The sequence below is a fragment of the Guyanagaster necrorhizus genome (genome assembly GCF_019112545.1).
Source record: "Guyanagaster necrorhizus MCA 3950 unplaced genomic scaffold BT62scaffold_58, whole genome shotgun sequence".
Classification (NCBI taxonomy): domain Eukaryota; kingdom Fungi; phylum Basidiomycota; class Agaricomycetes; order Agaricales; family Physalacriaceae; genus Guyanagaster; species Guyanagaster necrorhizus.
In genome coordinates this window covers 93,283-116,244 of record NW_025064937.1, presented here as the reverse complement: position 1 = coordinate 116,244, position 22,962 = coordinate 93,283, and the positions used below count along the sequence as shown (strand labels likewise).

At 46.7% G+C, this 22,962-nt stretch overlaps 4 protein-coding genes across 4 annotated transcripts; 2 read left to right on the top strand and 2 right to left on the bottom strand.

The window, feature by feature from the left end:
* Positions 1 to 10,812: 10,812 nt before the first annotated feature.
* Positions 10,813 to 12,779, top strand: BT62DRAFT_1013279 (uncharacterized protein; the record flags this gene model as incomplete). Its single annotated transcript, XM_043178034.1, has 5 exons — positions 10,813 to 11,075; positions 11,514 to 11,849; positions 11,905 to 11,991; positions 12,067 to 12,177; positions 12,236 to 12,779. 5 exons carry the CDS (start codon positions 10,813 to 10,815, stop codon positions 12,777 to 12,779), a joined length of 1,341 nt encoding a protein of 446 aa, XP_043033441.1.
* Positions 12,780 to 14,819: 2,040 nt separating this feature from the next.
* On the top strand, positions 14,820 to 15,139 carry BT62DRAFT_1013278 (uncharacterized protein; the record flags this gene model as incomplete). The annotated part of the gene is made up of 3 exons (XM_043178033.1): positions 14,820 to 14,967; positions 15,020 to 15,042; positions 15,095 to 15,139. 3 exons carry the CDS (start codon positions 14,820 to 14,822, stop codon positions 15,137 to 15,139), a joined length of 216 nt encoding a protein of 71 aa, XP_043033440.1.
* Positions 15,140 to 15,769: 630 nt separating this feature from the next.
* BT62DRAFT_1081257 (uncharacterized protein) lies at positions 15,770 to 17,813 on the bottom strand (the record flags this gene model as incomplete). The annotated part of the gene is made up of 6 exons (XM_043179652.1): positions 17,412 to 17,813; positions 17,341 to 17,348; positions 17,169 to 17,253; positions 16,891 to 17,110; positions 16,064 to 16,390; positions 15,770 to 15,844 (listed from the first exon to the last, which is right to left on the bottom strand). Exons 1-6 carry the CDS (start codon positions 17,582 to 17,584, stop codon positions 15,770 to 15,772), a joined length of 888 nt encoding a protein of 295 aa, XP_043033439.1. The 5' UTR covers positions 17,585 to 17,813.
* An 845-nt stretch (positions 17,814 to 18,658) lies between these two features.
* Positions 18,659 to 21,167, bottom strand: BT62DRAFT_650230 (NAD-aldehyde dehydrogenase). Its single transcript, XM_043181767.1, has 14 exons — positions 21,069 to 21,167; positions 20,982 to 21,013; positions 20,779 to 20,910; positions 20,585 to 20,725; positions 20,479 to 20,530; positions 20,276 to 20,425; positions 20,196 to 20,220; positions 19,930 to 20,009; positions 19,784 to 19,879; positions 19,645 to 19,718; positions 19,387 to 19,590; positions 19,256 to 19,330; positions 19,147 to 19,202; positions 18,659 to 19,078 (listed from the first exon to the last, which is right to left on the bottom strand). The coding sequence occupies exons 1-14, from the start codon at positions 21,087 to 21,089 to the stop codon at positions 18,822 to 18,824; spliced, it is 1,395 nt and encodes a 464-aa protein (XP_043033438.1). The 5' UTR covers positions 21,090 to 21,167; the 3' UTR covers positions 18,659 to 18,821.
* Between the last annotated feature and the right edge of the window lie 1,795 nt (positions 21,168 to 22,962).

Below are 22,962 nucleotides of genomic sequence, written 5' to 3'. Positions count from 1 at the left end.
TTGAGTTGATCTGAGCTGTGCTTGGAACCATTTGAGAGTTTTGAAGGAGTGTTTCGATGTATTGTATCGAGTTGCAGTACCCTTTGCCTTAAGGCCCAGCAACACCCATTGCCACCTCTTGTTTTGATAAAATGAAAAGCTTTGAGACTTAGAAAGACCTCGGACTGTTGTAAGCATGCTATTGCCATTTGCATACTGTGATCTCATTAAGGAAGACAATTATATTTGTTGATTGCTACTTTTATCGCATTATAATCCCCCCACGAACTAAGAGTTTTGTGTGTGTGTTGGTGTGAGTGTGGTCAGTGGAAAACGCTCTGCTGTCCCCACAATCACATTGCACATGTTTAGAACCTCTTCAGTGCTATGAGAGTGACTGACTGGGCTGCTGAGCTAAGCATTCCCATGGTCCTAAGTGCTGGCCTAAGTGCCCTGACTAAGCAAAGATAGGGGTCATTTTTGAGGAAAAAGAAAGGAAAAAGAAAAGAAAATAGGAAAAATCGTAATATTACCCCCTCCTTAAGACCATTGTCCTGATGGTTAAGTTAGAGTAAGTCTTTCCAGCTTGAAGGAGGTGGCCGATCTGCTGGACCTCTCATCGTTTCAATGGCAGGCTTCAAATGAGTCGAAGGTGTGGTACATTGCTCTTCACTGTATGTCCCCACCATTTCTGGCTCGCCCATTGCAGGGTCATCATCATCATCCTCTCTAACATGTCCTCTGCTGTCGGCAGGTTGGTTGTTGTATATCTGGCTAGATATCATCTCCCTTCCTGTTGTCCCTGTCATCTGTTTTGCAGATATAATATTGAACATGACCCCCTTTCTGTCCAAGTTATTGATCCTGTGTTTGTAATCCTGAATTGCCTCTTCCACATTCATGTATTTTTCGTTGACCCATTGGTTTGATTCTGGCCCATATCCTTTCCAGCTGACTAAATAGTCAATGGTTGTTTTCATGCCTCTGCCTCATGCTTTAACCTTTCAGGTTTTGTGGTTAAGCACCTCATCGATTTCATAGTGTTCTTCATCATCAATGAGTTCTGCTGGTGGTGGAGGTGGTTTTTCCTGGTTTGGAAAGGCCAGTGCCATGTATAGAGTTAGTAATGTTTCATTGAAAACATTATGGATTCTCCAGGTTGCCGGAAGTTGCAATTTGTATGTGGATTTGCCAATTTTGGCGATGATTTTGAATAGACCTGTCCATTTGTCTGCCAGTTTTTGTTTTGGCCTTGGCAGATGAAGATTCGTAGTATCCAACCAGACTCTATCATTGGTTGAATATTCATGTGCTGCCTGTCGGTGCTTGTCATACTGCTTCTTCATTGTTGAAGCAGCTTTTTCGAGGGCCACCTTTGTTTCTTCATGGATCTTTGTCATTGTAGTTGCAAAGTCCATTGATGCCAGTATTGTTGTGTGAAACCGTCCTGTCTGCTGTATTGGAGGGTTTCGCCCATAATTCACAAAGAAGGGTGTTTTACCCATTGCTGAGTGAATCCTGTTGTTGTGTTGGAATGCTGCCAGTGCCAGCCATTCCATCCAGTCATCTTGTCAGTAACTGATGAAAAGTCACAAGTACTTTTCTATTTCTTGATTGGCCCATTCCGTTTAGCCGTCGGTCTGTGGGTGATATGCTGTGGAAGCATTCCTTTTGATATTGAGGAGTCAGTACAAATCATCCAGGAACTTGGAGATGAATTGTGGTCCTCTATCCGAAATTACTACCTGAGGCATGCCATACTTCGCATAGACCTCGTCTCGTAGTATCTTTGCCCATCCTTTGGATGTCAATTCTGTGGAACAGGTGATCGGAATGATTGCCTTCGAGAAGTGATCAACTATGATGATGATCATGTCATAGCCATCACTTTCGGGAAGTCCAGTTATCATATCTACCGAAACATGGGTCCATGGTGATAAAGGGACTTCATTCAGGTGCAGTGGGGCTGCTCTGGGTTGTGTTGAAGTCTTGCCTCACTGGCAAACTTCACAAGCCTTGACATATCAGGTGATATCATAGTCTATTTTTGGCCACCAATACTCCCTCAGGACTAATTCCTTTGTTTTAGTGATCCCAGGGTGTCCAGCAGTCACATGATCATGACATATGGTGATGATATCACCCCACAGTCTTTGATCCCTTGGGATGTAGATCCATTCATCATAATGGATCAATCCCTCTTCCTTTTTCAGCCCTCGCTCATGGTTGAGTGATGGGGCGATTCTTTGATCCCACTTGTGAGGATCCTGAGTGGTGCTTTTGATGTGTTCATGCATCTCTTCTGTGGGCATGATCATTGCCCAGAAGTGCTCCGGCCATAGTAAGACAACCTCCTTGTTGTTGTCTCCTCCTTGGTTATGATCTGCCCTGTGGCTGAGGAAATCAGCTTTCTTGTTCACTACTCCAGCTTTGTGATGGAGTGTATATTTGTACTGTGATAGTTCTGTGACCCATCTAGCTTGTCGGCGATTAAGCTTTTGGGGTTGTTGGAAGTATCATAGATTCTGATGATCGGTCCAGATCTCGAATATCTGGTTGGCTCCAATGAGATAATGCTGCCATTCAGCAAGGGCGAGCATTATAGTGAGAAGCTCTTTATTATAGATCTCATAGTTGCATTCCATTATGGTGAGCGCTTTTGACATAAAGGCAACTGGTTGCCATCTGCCATCTTGTTCCTGGGAGAGTACCGCTCCGATGGCCCCTTCGCTTGAGTCTGCTTTGACTCAGAACCTCCCATCTTGGCTGGAGATTGCCAGGATGATGTCTTCAGCTAATCAGTGTTTAAGGTCATTAAATGCTTCCCGTTGAGAAATTCCCCAAGTCCATGGGGAATTTCCGGTTAATTGCATCATTGGTCTGACTATTTTGCTGTAGTCCTGAATGAACCATCGGTAGAAGTTGGTGAATCCCAAAAAGGATTGCAATTCCTTTTTCTTGGTTGGTTCTGGCCATTTGGTTACTCCCACTATCTTGATGGGATCCATCCGAATGCTCCCTTCACTGATAATGACGCCAAGGTATTCTGTTTCCAATACTTCGAACTCACACTTCTCAGCTTTGAGGAAAAGTCAACGTTTCCTCATTAAGGATAGTACTTGTCATACTATCCTTTGGTGCTCCTCCTTGGTTTTGGTCATAATGAGGATGTCATCCAAGTAGATCGTCACCTTCCCTGTGGCAATGAGATCTTTGAAGATGTCGTTCATCATCCACTGGAAGGTGGCTGGTGAATTGGTGAGTCCAAAGAACATTACCATTAGTTTGAATAGACCATGGTTGGTCCAAAAGGTGGCCTTCCATTCGTCATCTTCTTTGATGCACACGTTATTATACTCTCATCGAATGTCTAATTTGGTATAATATTTGGCACCATAGAGTTTGTCCATTAGCTCTGCAATCAAAGGAAGTGGATAATGATTCTTGATCATCATCTTGTTTAGCTTTCGATAGTCCTGTACTGGTCAGAGTTTCCCATCCTTCTTTTTGATGAAAAAGAAGGGTGATGCCATTGGTGACTTTGATGGTCGGATCCTCCCACTGGATAAGTTTTCTTCGAGGAACTTGTCTAGTTCCTGTTGTTCGTTATTGCTAAGTGGATAACACTTGCAATCTAAGTTGGCATTGGAGTTAGGGATTAGTTCAATAGCATGGTCTCAGGGCTTCGCATCAGGTAGTTCATCAAAACTTTCTTTTTTGAACAAATCCTGAAAGTTGCAGGCCCACATGGGTACTATTTCCTCAAACATTTTCTTCTCCTTCTCCACATTCACCCTTGCCACTAGGTCATTAGCATGGTGTGTTGCTTTAATGTTAATGGCCCTTTGGGGGTCGACAGCAAGGATTGTTTCTCCATCTTCCATTTCTTCATCCCATCGATCTTCGGGGTCATTATCTGGTAATTCAAACAGGATTCCCTGACATTGGCATTAGACAAAGGTGATGTGTCCAGTCTTCCAATTGATTAGCGGATTATGTCTGATGAGCCAATCATGCCCAAGGAATATTTCTTTGGTTCCTAGATCAGTTACTGCCAGGTCAATTCGTTCTGAATGGTCACCAATAGTGAGTCTAAGCTTGACATATTCGGTGATCGAACCAGCTTGGTTTTTGGTCCCATCTGCATTGTAGACAGGAATAGGTGCTGCTGTTGCCCTAGTAGGCAATTTGTGCCTGTTGATGAAGGCTCAATTAATGCTGCTTCCCATGCAGCTGCTGTTGATCAAAGCAGTGACTGCATGGGTTGATTGGGACATTAACATCTTGATCTGGGCCTTGGTCAATAGGTCGTGCCCTGGGGATTTGGTATGTCAGATGAATTTTCATGGTCCATGTAATTCATCCAGCCATTCCAGGGCTCGACACTGCTCTGCAGCTTTCATTCCAGTGATCATCTTGTTGATCACTTCTTTGGCTCAGGTCTTGTGTACCCAATTTTTGAGTACGGCTTTTGCCGTTGCTTCATCCTTAGCATCCTTGATGGCTCACCATGTTCATTCAGTATCGAATGGTTTAAGCCATGTTGTGGGGCCCTCTGCCCCTGTTCGGTCTGAAGGCAGTTGAGTCTGTTTTATATTTTTAGTTTGATGAACTTTCGATGAAGATGCACCTTTGGGGCTCTCTGCCCTTCTTTGGCCCTTTGTCAGCACTTGAGTTGTTGAAGTCGGTTCCTTAGGCGATTCTGGGGTCTGAGTAATAGGGTTGGGTATATTCGAATGCATGCATAATTTAGGCATAGGGGATAATACTACAGAAGATGAAATGTCAGTCTGTCCAGCAGAATATGACCCATTACTCATTTCTCTGACTGAGACAGTGGAATCGCTCACTGTTCAGCCTGGTCTTTTACCTCCTCAGGCTTGTCATCATGCCCAAGGTCTTTGTCTTCTTTCATCAATTCATTGATCTGCACCTGGATCTCTTCTCACATGCACTTGTTTTTCTTCTGAGGGCAGTTTCATGCCATGTGGCCCTTCTGGCCACAATTGAAACATTTCCCCCCCTTCTTGAGGTGGTCCACATCCATCAGCTGACCCGTTCTGGTATATATCATGCCTGTACCGGTTTGCTTTGTTCCGTAAGAAGTTGGGGTCGAGCCGCCAGGCTTGGTGGATGTGGTTGTGCCAGAAGTGGGAGGCCTCAGGCCCTGTCCCTGTCTCTGACTTCGATGGCCATAGGCCAAGGTAGTCACTTCTGCCTTCTGTCACTGCCATTTCTTGTACATGGTGATGATTTGGTTCTTCCATTCATCATAGCCGACGGGAATATCCTGGCCAATATCTGAGATGGTTATGAGGTAATGGGATGATAATCCCATTTTCATATATTCGACCATTCGTCCCATGTTGGCAACGTCTTCCCAGACTCTGGCGAGTGTGCCGAGTCATTCCAATTCATCGAAGTAGTCTGTGGCCAGCTTTCCAGCCATCTTGAACTCCTTCATCTTCTGTTTGTGGACTTCTTGGACCGCAGAGTCCATGAACTTATCCCTGATCATTTGTTTGAAGACCGGCCATGTGGAGTATCAATGATGGTCTCTGGTAGTGGACCAGAAAGTGGGGGCGATTAGGACCCACCACACTTTGGCCTTGTCTGCCATGTGGGTGACAGCAAACATTACTTTGTACATGTCGGCAAGGAAATATGGGGTGAACACCTGGAAGTACTGGTCACAGTCAACCAGGAATCGGTTAATGTCATTGGATGCTCCTCAGAAGAGGCAGGGTTCAGTGCAAAGGATTGGTTTGACCTGAAGAATTTGGGCGGCAGCATTGAGGACAGGCATCGGGTTCAGGAGTCTGCCATGAGACAGCTGTGCCCATCCCTTGGGAGGTCCTGGGAACAAGTGAAGAGATCTGTCATCAGTGATGGGACTCCCTGGCTTGGGGACTTCCTTTCGCACAATCCTCCCATTCCTGATGGTCCAGCCCTGGGCAAGCATCTCAGGGTTGTCTTCGGTTGGGGGAGGCAGCTCAGGTACTGGTTCTCCACTGCCTTTGGCTTCATCTGGGGGTGGCTGTCCAGCAAAGGGTCGTGAAAAGGGTGGCAGTCTCCATGAGCCAGGATACTGCCAGGCTGCCTGTGGTCAGCTCCTGGCAAGCTGAGATGCCATGCTTTAGATGGCTGATGTGGTGAATGAGTATCAGGATGATGCCGTTTGGATCAAAGATGCCATGTCTGCCAGTTTGGATGGCATTACACTTGGTGTCCACATCCTTGGTGCCATTCTTCCACTGTATTTTGGCTTGTATGGTGGTAATGGTCCCATCTGGTAATGTGGATATCTTTGATTAAAGTTAAAAATGGCCTGCTCAGTGGCCACATACTGTAAAATCTCCTCTTTTTCAATGAAATCCACGAAAGTATACCTTTGTCCTAAGGACAATCTTAGCCAAAGATCATCCTTCCATAACTCGGCTACCTGCTCTTGGTATAACCGAGTAAACTCCTCCTCCCTCGCTTTGTGTGCCTCTCATTGTAATTCTTCCTCTATCATTGGCTTGAATTTCTCCTTCCAGCTAGAGAGCAGATCCCCACTCTCCTGATGGGGGTCCACCTCCTCAGCCTCATTGTCTGCATCGGTTCCCTCCTCATCCTCAAGGAGGGAACTGCCGAGCAGGTCATAAACTACCAGTTCGGTTGGGCTGGGGCTGCATACTGGGTCTGGTGTCACTGGGTCTGGGGTGAGGAGCAGGCTGTCATTCGGGCTGCTCCAGTGGCTCCTCAATGCTTGTTGTTGCTCCTGGCACTATTGCTCTGCAATACCAGCGGAAGTTTCTGTAAAACTTTGGATTGAAGAAAAGAGCCATGAAGGCCCCATCAAGGAACCTCTTGAGATCACCAGTGGGGTCGATACCCTCATCGTCTCCTCTGATGGTGCCTCTCTTGGCTGGAATTCCATCTCCCCAGACTGGGATGTCCTCTGTCTCTGCAATGGTATCGGTCCTGTAAGATAATGGATGGTTGTTGTCAAGGTGGAGCTGGGCCTCTTCCTTGTGGTAGTTGGCCCAGGGGTCAGACTCAGTGGTGGGAGTGGCAGGTTCCCTAAAGGGCAAGTCGGGGGTGGTGGTTTGGACATAGGTTGTGGTCTGACTACCTCTCTTGCCTCTCCTGCACTCCTCTGCTGCTTGTGCCCAGAGGTACCTCCCAAAGAGGGCATTCTCCCTCGTAATCTCATTGTTGATATGTGTCTGGTTCTGCCAGTGCTCGGAAAAGTCTCTGGCACATCGTACCAGGCTCACTCTTGCAGGCCCCAGGACAACTGGACTGGTTGGCCATGTTCTGCTTGGTACCGCTCGTACGCTTTCTGCTCGGCCAGTATCACTGCCAACTGGGTGGCGCTCCACCCTGTCGGCCTCGACAGCAGCGGTTTGCCACCAGTGGTGCTCGTTGCTGTTGTCATCGTTCCAATAGGTGTCATCTCTGTTGTTAATGCTGCTGTGTTGTATAGATGGGGTATGTCAAGACCCTCGGCCCCTGGGACTTCTGGTCCCTCGAGCCATCTGTGGGGCATCCAGAGAGTCTCTAGCATGGTGCCCAAGGCCGGTGCTAGAGATGGGGGTTGCTGGCCTGGTTGCTGGGATACTGTGCTGGGGGGACAGGATGGAGGTGTCGGGTCTGGGTCGTCGAAACCCTGCAGCCCAAGGGTTGTCAGGGTTTCAGATGACTGCTGTTGGAGGTCACAGGGAGTATGTGTGCTGCTGATGCTGCTCCTCTTCTTCTTCCCTAGTATGCCCTTGAGCTGAGCTCCCAGGGACACTTTCTGGGTTGGTTCCTTCGGTGGGTCGGAAAGACTGTCAGGCAGAGGCAGGGATGTCATGGAGGGGGAGGTCTGGCATAACATTTCAGAGGATGGTTCAAATGCATTGGAATTCATGATAGTGTCTGATTGTCCAAGCTATGATCGATTGGCATCCATGGCACAGCTGTATGATCACCAGAAGACCAATCAAGATTTCTATAATAGAAGCCAAGAGTTCAAAGAACTTGTGGGTAAAGTTTGGATCAGAAGGATTGAGGGCAGGAGGCATTCGGTTCCTCAGCACAATTGGGCTTGAGGAAGGGAATGAGAAGTCTCAAACTAATTGTTAAGCCCAAGCTCCATGTGACTATTAACACATGATAAACAGTTCAGAACCTTGCACTTCAGGTTAGACTGACTGAGTTCACTGATGTGTCAACAGAGGTGTGTAGTCAAGGCAATTGCAAGTTGCTCGAGATAGAATGGTAGAGAATAAACTTTAGTTCAAGACTGAGGTATTACAGCGAGAACTAAGCTACTTAAATACTGTTCTGTTATCTGGCTATTAATATCTGTTCACAAAAGATATTGTCTGCTGTAGAGCTGTTACCCTTGCTGTTGCCAGGCTCTCCACAAAAGCTGTTGTCTTGCTGTTGTGCTCAATATCATTGCAGTACAAGGTGGGACAAAAGGAGCGTTGTCTCTCTCTTCACAGCACACAGCAATGTGCTATGAGAGTGACCAACTGGGCTACTGAGCTAAGCATTTCCATGGTCCTAAGCGCTGGCCTAAGTGCTCTGACTAAGCAAAGATAGAGGTCATTTTCGAGGAAAAAGAAAGGAAAAAGAAAAGAAAATAGGAAAAATCATAACAGCTTCTGCCTTCTTTTAAGCATTTTCTGACTACCAGGTCTTATGCATGTATTTGCAATTCTTAGAAAATCAAAATCTACATCCAGGAGAGAAGCAGACACCAGTCCAAGTATTTTCAATCTCTTGAACTGACTCAGGACAGGAACAAGAGTCTGATAAGTCATCATTATAAGTGGAGTATTGACAGTGGCAATGAGATGATAGATAAGCCAGAAGACTATCTATGATATGAGCACTGTCTAGGGCTACTTTTCTCATAGAGCATTGTGCTATAGATGGCTTAGAACACAGTGAAATCTAGTGGTAATAGTGAGATGAACTTGCTAGCTCACTCTGAAACAAAATGACTGACCACCTTTCAAACTTCTCAAAGTACTACAGCTTTTTGCTTCTTTTGCTGCAGCAATTAGCCTAAGTGAATGCTCTCTGGAGGTCCCATCATGGTTCAAAAGAGACTACAAACAACCATATATTGCCACATGTTCAATGTTGGGACAAAGAGGGACTATGAAATCACAGTAAGCATCAATCATAAGAGAGGTGATAGTAGAGAGCTTGATGCCCAACTCTCAAAATTCATTGTTGAAGTACTGAGCCTGTGCCTCATCAATGCTGAAGATGAGAGTGTGCAACTGGTGGAAGAGTGCAGACAGAAATTTGGCAAGTCAACTGGCTAGAACAGAGGGCATCATAGACTCATTCATACTATTCAAAACACAGGTCTGAAGAAATCTATTGTGCTTTGATTATTAGTTACATCTGAGTTTGCCCTAAAAACATCATCTATTCTGGCTGACAACAGCATCAAAAACTGTTGAAGCCAGCAGCCTTTCAACATTCTCTGTTGCTAATTTCCACACATCCTTGCAATATTCACAGTTGATGTGCACCTGCCAAAAGGGCATTGGCAGAGAAATCTCTCTCAGTCATTTGTTTACAAGTACAATTTTCTGTAGCTGTATGAGATTAGGACAGTGGGCATAAGAGCAAGTAACCATGTACTTCAGACTGCCCCAGTGTGGTGCAGATAGCACCAAGCATATCATTGTTGACATCTTGCAGAGAGTTTGACATTACCTTATAGTCAATTGTGGCAGAGAGACTTCACAGCCTCAGTTGCACTGCAGTACAAATCACATTACCTCCTGCCAAATGGTAAAAATGAGTTCATTTGGGCACTGCCACAATAAAAAGTGCAGGAGGATCATGTTGGGATCATGAAAGAGAAAGAGTAAAAGATGTGATGCCTAGGGTTAGAGATCAAAGCTGGTCCAGTCTCAGGCTGACTGGATGTATAATCACCTATTCTGAAATATAATTCTGTAATCTAACAGACACTCCTAGCAGGTGTCAAATTAGTGCTGATCAAAATTCAAGGGAAACAATTAGATACAGATAAACTTTTGACCACAGCAAAATATATTGACTTTACCATTAAAGGGAATCCTAACTCATTTTGCTATGGTTGAAAGCCTTGATCATAATTTAATCTGTTATCTATCGAATTTCCCAGATTTTTGTCTGATTTGAAACAGTTGCTTATCAGCAGTGATGGTTCCAGTCAGAAGGGATAGAGAAACAAAAAATAACTTATATATCATAGAATAAATAAATTCACAAATGTCACAGCTGCTTCTTGTGATAACAGTCTTGCATGTAGAGTATGATAACTCACCCCCAATACCAATGAGCTGAATGTGTCTACTCCATCATAGGTCAATGTCTCATCAACATGATGTTCTTTGTTGTCTACTGGGCAGTCTTTGAAGCTCATAGTGGTATGAATCTAATCTGTAGCACCTTCAAATTAGTACAGTCCTGTCATTATACAGAATATAGACTGCAATTGATGCACACAAGGATCTGGAGAGGAATTATATGTGATCCTTTTAATGGGGGCTAAAGTGGCAGGATAGTGTAAAGTCGATATGATGCATTGGTGATACCATGGTGAATGAAGAATGCAGTCATGATTATGATCTCATTGTGAAGCCGAGAATTCCGCTAGTTCTCTAGTGGAAACTTCATGAGTAACTGTGCAATAGTGAAATAAAATGTTAAGAAGAGGTGAATTGAATTTTCATGATAACTTTACATGCCTTCATGAGAAGACATTACGAAAGGATAGCAATGTATCAACTCCATAAATCCGAGCTGGCAAATTGTCGTCAATCCTGGGCGGTGGACCTACATGCATCCATGTCGATCAAGGCTTGGCGTGCACAGTCGATCAATGTCTTGGAGTTAACGCCGCCGGGACAAGACAGGACGTGTTTGAATATCCCCGCGGAATCTCTTTTCAACCACCAATCCCAATTACGGCGCTCTACAAATCCCAAGCGATGTGAGGCCTTGATAATCATTAAATATCACTCTTCGCCCCGAATTGCGATGCAAACCTACACGATGTGTTGGTATACGACCTCGTCGAAGATCTCCGTGACGCACTTCGTCAGTTCTCCGTTAGCACACTTCTATAGCCAAGATCTTCTCCATAGATGCATGTCCGCCGGCCAATGGTCTAGGTCAAATGCTTATACACTAGTGCCACTCGGCACCACATGGTCACTTTAGCCACTTTCCCATAACTATGTATGTAAGCTTACAGTCACTTCTCACAACAATGAATTTTCAACAACAATGTTTTCCTGCACATTAGCAAGTTACAATTATAAGGTGGCAAGCGGTATTCAGTAAAAGCAAAGGAAAGTGGGGAGAATGGAAAGGTATCTCCGAAGAATGTTGCTTCGTCGAAACAAAGACTGTTAGTTAGTGCCACCCAAGTAGGATGCCAAGAAATGCAATGACATGGAACAAGCCATAACAAAGGTTGTCCAATAGTCAACTATAAAAACGTCTGAGAACTAATTTACTTCCTCTCTTCGTGAAACGCTTCCTAGTCCCTGGCGGCATTGCAAAGACCATCATCCCTTCCATCTCCCAAGAATATTACTTACAAACATGTCCGGTCTCTACGATGACACGCCGTTATGCTCGGGGAACTACTACGGCCCTATCGCACCCTTAAACACCCTCGATTACCCTGCCACCTATGCCACTCCACAAGTCATCGATAACGGTTCTACTGAAAGCTATGACCAGCCTTATACCTGTACACAACCATATTCAGGTGAATTCGGTTTCATCCGGACACCTGAATTTTATCAATGGAGGGAACGATTTGAAGCCATGAATGTGTATAATGCCCAATCAGAAGGGATTTCTGGCCAATGCGAGTGAGTGTCAATCAAATCGACAAGATTCTGTGGTGTGCTGATAGGATTGCGGCAGAAATGCATACGACGAGGAGGAAGAATACGACGACGAAGAAACAGTTGACGATGATAGGGAGAACAACTATTCCTCGTTAATCAATGAGTACGGAAAACGGCCCACGATGCAAGTATTCCTCCGTGCTCACCAATAGCCTGTATACTCAAACCATGTACACAGCGAACTACCTGCGTCCAAACGATTACGCCTCAATGAGACCGGAGATGCACGGGAGGTGAACCCAGTGCTGGCTCCAAGGCAGAACCAAGAATCTGAGATCGAACAGGAAACGTACGTCGACGTCTTTACTATACTTCAGTCAGCCTCATTGACGGATAATTTGAACTAGTATCGCAGAGGTATCAACACCTCATCTCATAAAGGTTCTTCCAAGACGAAACGAAGCCATTCCCCCTTCCCCTCCGCCTGCGCTTGTCTGCCCTCCTCCTAGACCAAGTCCCTCTAATGAGACGGCTATACAGAAGAGGAGCAAAGAAAACCTCAGACTCCTTATGCGAAAAGCATCGGTTTCGCTGACGTGTAGACCAAATGCAGCAGAGAATATCCGGCGGTTCCTTGCTTCCCTCCAGCGTCTTCCAGGTGAGAAGATGCAGAAGGGAGATTGTGTACCTAGGCTGTCAAGGCTGGAACGCTATCGCTGGCTCCGCGAGGATGAGTGGGCGACGAATGTCGAAAAAACGTATGTCAACTGTGTCGGATGTGGGCGCAAAGTGCAGCTGGACAAGAGGGCCGATGCAGAGTGGTATCTGAGTCTATGGGTCAAGCATCGCGACAAGTGCCCCAAGGTGTACGAGAAGTGGCAGCATAGAGAAGATGCGACCCAGGCGCATACAGAGAAGGAGAATACACAGAAGGTGTTGGTTGTTGGGTGAACGTTCCTTTTTGTTTTATGGTATCAATATACGGATGAATGCTATTCGAACTGTTACAGCACGCTGAGGCGCTGAAGTCATGAATATATCATTCAAACAATCTTACGCTCGAGTTCCCTCTGCAATCTCCACCTTAAATCCGAAATTTCCGCCAAACTTCATCAAAGTAAAGGTACTTACCCCTGGTCGTAGAAATTTGTACGATCGACAGTGATGGAGGCTTGAAACCAATCTGTGACAAACCTGTATAGTTCAAAATTCAATCCCGTCAGTCATCTTACGATAGACACGAGGTACACCATACAGTCTACCACAAATGACAATACATGCGCGAGTGACCGCCGACGATGAAAGATGTGATTGATCAGAATTTGAATCTAAAATCCCAAAATGGAGTCGCCGCTTGATGATCACGTGGAGCTGTGATCCGCCTCAGGGCGAAAATCAGAAAAATCTTCATCTCGGACCACAACAATCCACACACGTACTGTCACGGCAGCCACTCTGTCGTTTCGTCTACTGAGCTGATGATTGAACCTTGACAATATCCTGGGGTTCTACATATCTCTGCGATATATGGGGTCCCCTCCGTTTCAAAAGGCACTGCGAGTGGCGAGTTGACTTGTGGTTAGGCCCGCCACCATCTGATGCTCTGCAATCCGGAGGTATTTCATTTACCTTGATATGAAGTCATTTACTACTTGTAGGGATGCGTTGTCAACTATAGGATCCCTTTTATCGGTAGTGGCGTCCTCGCGTTTCAGTGTCAAGTACCTCGCTAGAAGAATGCCACCATATGTACATCGCGACCATGCCTCAAGAACGTCTCAGCCTTCCTCTAGATGTATGAAACACTTGCTTTATGCTCTGCTCCTGTCTTGACAGGTTATCCTCTCCAACTGTTCTAGTGTCCAATCAATTTTTGAACAGCTCGCATTGAATTTGTACAATCCGCGGCGAGTCGTTTCAACAGCCCTGTTGGGCACAACTTGATGCCTTTAATCAGTAACAAGCAATCCTCATATGTCTATGAAATGTTGTGTCCTGTGCAAGTCACCCGTGACTGGAGATGGATGTGGCCGACGACCACCGTGCCATCGATCCTACTAGGGGTTGCAGCTCGGGCGAGTTCCCATGCCGTTTATGACTCGACTGCTACGAGACGCGTAAACTGATACGTCCGTTAGTAGCATCTGAAAATAGGCGTGTTGATTACATGATATTGATCGAAGTGAGAACTGCCTTCGAAGCAATTTTCTGAGCTCATTAGATAGGCATCTTCGGCAGGGCCAACAGGGCACGTACCTCATTCTCTGACATATAATGAGCCACGGAGAACCAGTGGATGCGATAGCAACCAGAGCCTTTATCTACTGATGACAATCCCCTGAATCATTTCGGTGGATATGCCTTCCGTTTCCAAAGCGGGCTTGAATGATAGGATTGGCGCTTAGACAATTTACTTCCCTTTGCTAGATCATCAGGGTTGATGTCATTCGGACCATACAAGCACCGCCCACCTTTCCCGACGGCGGTACATAAACGGAACCGTGATCGTGGCCGGCAACATCCTTTACACTCAAATATTCGTTATGACTCGAATACAGCTACCTCAAATGTGATGATTATCGGGAAAACGAGTTCCGGACTTCTTCCAATCGGTATACCAGGAACAACCGCAGGTGTCTATCTCCATCGATCCCCACATTGTACTACGCCTTACTTGTTCATCACAGCAGAATGCCGACTTTTCACGTTCCAAAAATGGGAGATGATCTGCTACAATTGCGACGGGACCCTGACTCATTCCTTTCTTATTCCATTTCTGACTCGTTTGGGCTGTACGTTCCTAAGCGAACCATGACTCTAGCTACAACTCAGCCGCTGAGAGTGGGAACCTCGAGAGTGCTTAAAACACTCCCATTTCTAATGAGATTGATCATTCCGTTCTCTTCTCTTTAACCAAGCACAACTACCTCACTCTATATCGTCTCTTCAACTAACCCCATCACTACTCACAATCTACCTACCTCCATACTAATGCCCGCCTTCTACCCCGGCTCCTTCTCAGCTCCCCGCCACCGTGTGTGGCAACCCGGTCATGCCTGGAATGTGGGCGACGTCTGCGTCGTATATTACATTGAGCACGGGCAACAGATAATCGTATCCTTTCAATGCATCGTCCACCGTGAGCCCATTGTTTCTACCTTACTCGCCACCTAACTGACATATTTCTCCAGATGTCAGCGATAATAGCAACGGGGTGAGCAAAACATATTTCTTGCCACCGCTGTATCGCTGACTCAATTCCACAGCCTCCTAACTCGTTCTTCTGGCGGTCGGTTCCCTTGATCCTATAGCTACGGACGGGAATCTGGCGGGGCGTCCACAGCAGTTTGACGTACCCGCCATTTGCTTCCTCGGCTGATGATTTGGTTTGTCTGGCTTTCGGACCGCCAAATTCCGTCCCCTTCAGAATATTTCTTCTTCTTCAGTTGCACGCCCTTAGATAGATCTTTGTTTGCCATCAAAACCAGCTTCATTTCGTTCACGCATCGCTTTGGGGGAAACCAACGCATGTATATTTTATTAATGATATTTACAAGACTCCCCCGTATCTACTTATGGTCATGAATCTCGGTCATCAATGTAGAAAGATTACTTATTGCTTACCAAATAGAGTACTCTAGCTGTCACTCCCACCATAATAGTTATCCTGTAGTATTTCAAAGTAGAATTTTCAAGTGCTGTTGTTCATAAGAACTACCGTTAAACCCGGATGTTTAATGGCCTAAAAGCTGTTATTTCCAGCTTCTCCCACCTTTTATAGCTATCCTTGTCTCTCATGGTTTTCTGTAGTTTGCGCTTCAAGTCAGGCTGTGGCCATCGATTAGCTATCGGAATTGTGTATGATCCGCGGCGGAGATGGCCGGCCCCGCGTTGAAGAAATGATTCGGACTTTTTTTTTTTCAATACACTTCGTCTAGCGTCTAATACTCACGGGTACTGACACCAGAGAACAAACGTTTGAGAAGCAACTGAGGAGTGTTGCCTCTCAATGACGGCTTCAGACTTTGATATCAGCCATTGAACATCTTGATCCGATCTCTTGATTTGCACTGCTAGAAATGACGATTGGAGGCGATCCCTTTCTGACCAGGACATTGATGCTCAAGCGGATCAGAGAACTATATATCTCCTTACTGGCTACACATGGAATTGGTTGTGCAGAGAGGCTATCCGCGTCCCAGCCTTATCATTGAGACAGAATGTTGTAGGCCTACCGACAGTCGCGATTGCGACTCGGACGTTTCGTCACCTTTGGGACAGGTATCGGCGCCACATTGGAGAGCACATAAATCCCCCGTTGAATAGAGAAAAAATAGAACTCGCTGAGCAGCCAGGCCACTCAGTCTATCTCCGAGTCCCGTCGTCGACTTTGGCTCAACTGAGTTCCCCTCGCAGTTGGTCGTACATTGTATATACGAGTTGTACAGGTTCACAGTGTAGAGACTACGTGACTGTAGGAAATCAAGTTCCACTGAATCTAGAATTGCCGGTTTGTCTTCGTCATGAGAGTGGGGAGTGGCATCTCCGGCACAGACGAGTTCCTATGACTGCCCAGACGGCCCGGGATTACGTACTTATCAGAGTCGTCCTTAACTGCCACCAAGTGCGGTTTCACTCACAGTTCTCCGCTCGTAGTAGCGTTACCGAGACCGCAGACACAGAAATTGTTTCCCTATGCCTTAAAATGGGACTTTCAAGATAGTTACTAAAGAAAAAGCTCTGCTGCCTCAGACAATTCTGCTGGGGTCTATAAGGCGTACGGCATGAATAGTGTCGGGACGGAAAGGAACCATGTGAGTAGTATTCAGACGGCATCAAAGCTTGCTTACAATCGTGATGTCTACTATCAATCAAGCTACGTCCGAGCTCGTCTGTTTTCCCCCCTCTACCGCAGCCTCCTTCTCCTCTGCCCTGTCTCGTAAACTTGATTCGACGCTTTATCTACAGCGACAGATGTACTCGATGTTATCCCTCTTGTCTGACTGGATCATCTTGGTGTCCCTCCCCCTCCCCTTGAGCCGCTCCTCGCCCTAGTACTGACTTGGAGGGGGAGCTTGAGAGATCGAACGAACCGCAGAAGGTCTTCTTTAGCATTTGGAAATGTCGTCAATGACACAGAGGCTCTTCGCACGAGTTTATTCATTATTTCTCTCTCCTCTTTCGTCGGACTTGGCCTTTGGCTCGTGGCCGACTTCTCAGAGTGGTTGAGGAGCTCTTCTGTGACGGCAAGGGTGTCTAGGACTTCCGTTGTTGTCGTCGCACTGACTCGCGTCCCGTAATGGTTGCCGCGGCCAAGGACTATCACTAATAATCACTTACGAGTCTGGCATTCTTGTTTGATGAGAATTCCGCGCGGCGCAACGTGCACTGAGGAATTCGTTCAGATATCCGTGAAACAGATTCCCTAGTAAAAACTGTTTCAATATATGAAGTAAAATTTCGAGGATATACTTACGGTTCGTCACAACTCTCCTTTTGAGTGCTCACGTACTTCTGGATCTACACAGCAATGGGTCATCATAATCCAATGCAGATCAGGCGCCATGCTACGAATCTAAATACCTGGCTGCATAGACATTTCTTATCTCTTCTTTCAGCTCTTCATGTTCGTCTGGAGGGTAGCCTATCTGGTCAGTCAAGAAAGCGTTAGGATTGGCAGACCGGCCAAATGACGGGTAAGGTTTCCCACCTGGAAGAAGGACTGTCTCATCGAAATCGCGGTTGGGGACGGACATTGCTCTGGGATAGTAGATGGGTTAGAAGAGCGGATGGCAAGTACTCCTCAGGGCGGGGAACCACACCTCTACTTCATACCAGACCTTTCTTCTTCTTCCACACGTATAGCTCTTTGTGTTGCCAGTATGACCTTTGTGCCCCCTTGAGTTTGGAAATTTCATGTGTAAAACGCTTACCGTGTCGCTACCTTTCTTCTAGACGGGCTTGTACTGAGATTCCTTTGTTCAGGACAAACAAAGCTTTTCTTCTGGGTTTCCCTGTACCACTGCATTCGAGAAGGTAGACTCGTTCACTAGGGAGGGGACATCGCGGTTAGACATCAATGGATCAAATTACGAATACATGCAACCGCGATATAGCTTATAATCTTATCTATTGGTACAGCATACGGAGCTGCTGTAGCTGACGAAGTGTTGATAAAAACGATAATTACGTCCACAATCAAATTTCTGGATGAGCCGTGCCTCGTCAATCTCATCGTTCACAGGTGGAAAACCATGCCTATGACTGGTCCAAACTTAAGGGTTATTAGGATGCGGCGCTCCAAATCATGTTAATGCCCTACGCGCACACGTGACGCTGTATCGCGCGCGCCGAAGGCTATGTTACTGAGACCTCTTAGATCATTTGAAGGGATTCAGTTACTTACATCACCGATCAGAATCCAGAGGCCCCGAACTTGAGAGTCACCTGTACGTACCCTATCAGAATCGAGATTTCTTCCCAGGATACTCTCGCATCCCATTCCTCTATCCCAAACAGAAACAATCGACTTTTCCCATCAGACGAGACGGCCAATATCCTCGAGCCAGCACCGCAAAAAAAAAGTATCAATAGTTACATTTTTGAATCTTGTAATACAATACATGATACACTGTGCCCTATAATTTAAACAATAACCACGAAACATCTAAAAAGCTAGAAATTGACCACCACCATACCCGTAATAAATCACAACGCCCTGCCAAAGTTTACCCAACATCCGACAAGAACGACACCCATACCGAGAACCAACCCAAGCCACTCTTTGCCGTTCAATAATACCCCCTTGCCGCTCGCTCTGATACCGATGGCCACAGCTTCGCCGCTCCACAAGTTTCCCCTCGCATTCACATTTGGGGGGACGGGCGCCGCCGAAGTCGTCAGCACCACGTTCTTCCCGGCCCCTTTCCAGTTGGGCAAGGTAGGCAACATGGCGACATTAATCTTTTGTAAATTTTTCGTCTACACAAAAGTTTAAGAGTCATCGACAGGTGCGACATGAGGGGGGGGTAGACATACAGAATACGGCGGGAACCGCAACGACATGAACAGGTCAACGTACCAAGGTGAGTCGATGACCGGACGGAGATGTGTAAAGGTGTCGAACCCGAACTTGCCCTTGTGGGCGCCGTATCCCGACGGGCCCACGCCGCCAAAAGGAAGGCCCTCGGCTGATACTTGAAGCAAGCAATCGTTGATGCCGACAGACCCCGATAGGGTACTGTTGATGACTGGTAAAATAAAAATAAAAAAACGTCAAGATTAAGATGCGAGAAAGATGGGAGGACGAACAACTCACCCCTACGCTTGACAGCTTCGTCTTGAGCGAAGAGATACAACGCAAGCGGGTGATCTCTGTACCATAAATCTCAGCCCCAACAACGTAAAGGAGTGACGAAAAATCGAACCTTGCTCTGATGTACGCAATTGCTTCGTCTAGATCCTCTACTGGTACTACCGGCAAGATCGGCGCGAAGAGTTCTCTAAACCCAGAACCACATCAACAATGACCTTCACCAAAAGGGGATGCGATACCGACTCCGATAGAAGGGAATCACCCTCGCGTACGTCCCTCACAACCGTCGGGGCGACGTAGTTCGTAGCCGAATCCATCTCACCTCCGAGCGCCACCTCGCCCTTGGTCGCGTCTAGCAACGCCTTGATCCTGGCAAAGTGTCTCGGCCCGACAATTCGTGAGAACGAATCTGACGCCGCGGGCCCATTAGGGTAAAAGTTCGCATACCTGTTATACAAGCGTCAGCCGTGGGTAAACGGATACAAAAAGAATATTCCTTACTGTACGCTCATCGCTTCGATAAACTCATCTTGAAAATGTTTGGGGACGAGTACGTAGTCGGGACCCGTGCAGATCTAATAACAAATCACAAATCAATTTTCAGCGAAGATGGATGACAGCGAATATGAATACGACGCACTTGGCCCGCATTACTAGTTTTGGCCCACAGGAGACGTCGACATGACGTTTCGAGGTCACAAGAAGGGTCAACGATGACAGGAGATTTACCACCGAGCTGGATAGGAAGAAGAAGTAAGACAACGTTGAAAAACGGAGAGCAATTACCTCAAGTGTGATAGGCGTGAGATATTTGGCGGCGGCGGTAGCAATAACCCTGCCAGCGTTAGGTCCGCCTGTGAGGAATACTGCAAGAAGAAAAAAAACCAATCAGCACCGCAGAAAATAAAGGATACGAAAAGAGGTTTCTGAATCGAAAACGGGGACAATATTAATCCGACACCAGCCGAATCATACCCCAACAGGAGTTCCGTGCGAGAAATGGGGCAGTGGGGGGGAGAAAACGCTCGTTAAAGACGAAAGAGGATACTCACTGTGATCCCATTGGAGATCCAGCAACTACCCAGAAGTGCGTCAGTGATTTTGAATGACTCGGAGATGGAAAGGAATTAACCGCGGAAACTTCGGCGTTATCTCCGAGCACGACGCGATATAGGGACGGATCGAGGTACTTGGGAATAAGCTCAGCAATGAGTGCGCTGGTGACAGGGGTGTGTGACGAAGGTTTGAGGACGGCAGCATTTCCAGCTGCGATAGCAGCAGCCTAGAAAAGGGACGAATCGGGAATAGTACTGAATTTTCGAGAGAAAGACATACCAGGGGGCTGAAAAGACACCATATTGGAAAGTTGAAGGGCCCAATGATGAGACTAGAAGCCGGTAAATACGATGGAGCAACAAAAGGACACAACTAGCCAACTTACACGACGCCCTTCGCTTCCTTCCTCAATCTAGGGCTTATTGCCCACGTCGCCAGGTTGAATATCGGTGACTCTTCCTTGGCCCATTTCTCGACGCGCTTGTAGCAGGAAAAGGCTTCACGTATAGATCCGTTCAAATCCAACCTGACGGTGGGGGATGAGACACAGAGGCATGGATAAGGGCAAGAACCGCTGACAGTGACGTCTCGAGCGGGGGACGGCCTAGATCACGTTGCATGGCCTCTTGGAAACGGGCTTGGTTCTCCTGCAACAGATACGCCAGCGCCAGAAGCTGCTCCTTGCGAAAAGCGACAGATTTGAGTTTTCCACTGTAAAAAAAAAAGCCAAAAAGGTTGTCAGCTGTGTCTTCAAGAAACGACATATCACTTTTGCTTTTTACCTGAAAAAGCTTCGTCGCAGCTCATCGCGGATCTGTAGAAAAGATGAGTTGAGCGCAGGGGAGCAGAATGTCAAGGACGGTGCGCACATGGGGTATGTGGTCAGACATAGAGTCTGTTTCTCCGCCTTTCCGGCGGGCGTCCCATTGATAACTGGGAATTTTGGGTTAGGAGGTGCAACGTGATTGAAATCGGAAGCAAAATCAATCGGTCACGGCACACGGCTGCGGCAGTCTTCTCACGCCGAACCTGGGTTTCCGTACCTTAACCCCGGATCGCAACCGCGAAACGGGTCTCCCTCCCCCACCTCCCTTCTAGAACAACGGGAAATGGAATTAAAAAAAAGCAATACTGCGATGGAGCTTTGCATGTGGGCCCCATGCAAACTTTTGAATGATATTCGGACGATATCTGAATTTTATTTTTTGTTTCTGTTTTTGTCTTTTTTTTTCTTTCTCGGTATCTTTTAGAGTGATAGGCACCCCATCGCGGTGCTTTAGCGGATCTTCTTACTGCCAGCTTTCTCCCTCACACCTTCGTTTTTCACATATGATATATCTGATCTCTACAACTCGAACAAAAGGAGGGTTCCTCCTGCCGAGGTGCTCAGAGGGCTTCTGTCAGAATACGTCTGTCCCTTTTGATCGAATCTCTGGGGGGGAGCCCCTTCGTAAAAGTAACTTTCTCCCCTCTCCATCCGTCGGTAACTAGATCTTCCCAGCGTATGGATGTGCCACGGTCATCAAGGGTTTGAATCTGTGGCGCATCCCCAGGTGACGTCAGGAATTAGGGGGAGGAGGCATATATAGAGTTCGTGATCAGCTGTGATCAGGAACGATGTGGGCCGCTAGAGTTCTAGGCACACCCTTACAACGATATCGATAAAGTTTGGTGGAGATGGGTTGGAATGTCTCTGTCGAGTCGATTTGTCGTCTTAACAATAATTGTATTTTCAGTTCTTGGTATCGATGCGCTGCAGCGAATGGTATCATTGCTTCAATTACCCGGAGTTACTTTTTTCCCAAATGGCGTTGTCATGCCTAATAAGAATCACAATGGCTCATCGCACACTGTACGTAGGATCTCACTGCTCTTCCTAATTCCATTTCCAATACGAGATCAGATCACTGTTTGAATGACAAGGAAAGAATATTTTCCCCGAAATCCCAATCACAGCGAAAATGTAGGGAAAAATTCCCGTACTATCTCTTGCCTGACACGGAGAACTTCCCATGCATGTAACGCGCAATAGTAGGTTTGATCTCCGGACACCCAGCTCGGAAGCGGTGGGTGGTATCCTTACCACACATATGCCCACGCATCAAGATAATCGCGTATGCCGGCAAGGAGCCCTCACGGTGGCGGAAATTTGATTCCGAGTCGGCGTGGGCCGTAAGCAGTTACCGTATGATTTCCCGACCCTTGGAAGAAATGGGCAAGTCGGAGAGACGGGTACCCAGTGGTATGTAGCAACCTCACCCGAATCTAACAACGCATGTTCTCGGACACTATCTTACCATGCGGTCCTTGAACCATATGTTATTTCGTATTCTTCCCCCCCCAATCAAAACTAGGACGATTCTTCCCACAGCAAAGAATCTCCAAGTTCAAAAAGGCGGTCAGCTTTTGTTTTCTCCCCCTCCACGCGGTGTCACCTGTTTGGTCGCCTGCGAATGTTCGGACCCGCTATTTGATCCCCCAAGTCTTGTCGTTCGTTTATAGCTATCAATTGAATAGCTACTGAACGCGACCAACCCCACTCGTCTGCCGAAAAAATGATGTATGATCCGTCCCACAAAAAAAAATGGGGGTTATCTTTAGCTTCTGTTCACAGCGTTGTTCAAGCCTTCCCTGAGAGCGACCGATACGGAGGGACAGTACGTGCGAGAGGAAGTCAAAATCGAGACACCGTACTGGCGAACTCAACAGGTTAGCCCCTTCCTAGTCCCATCGCCATGATTCCCCTGGCAACCCCCCCCCCCC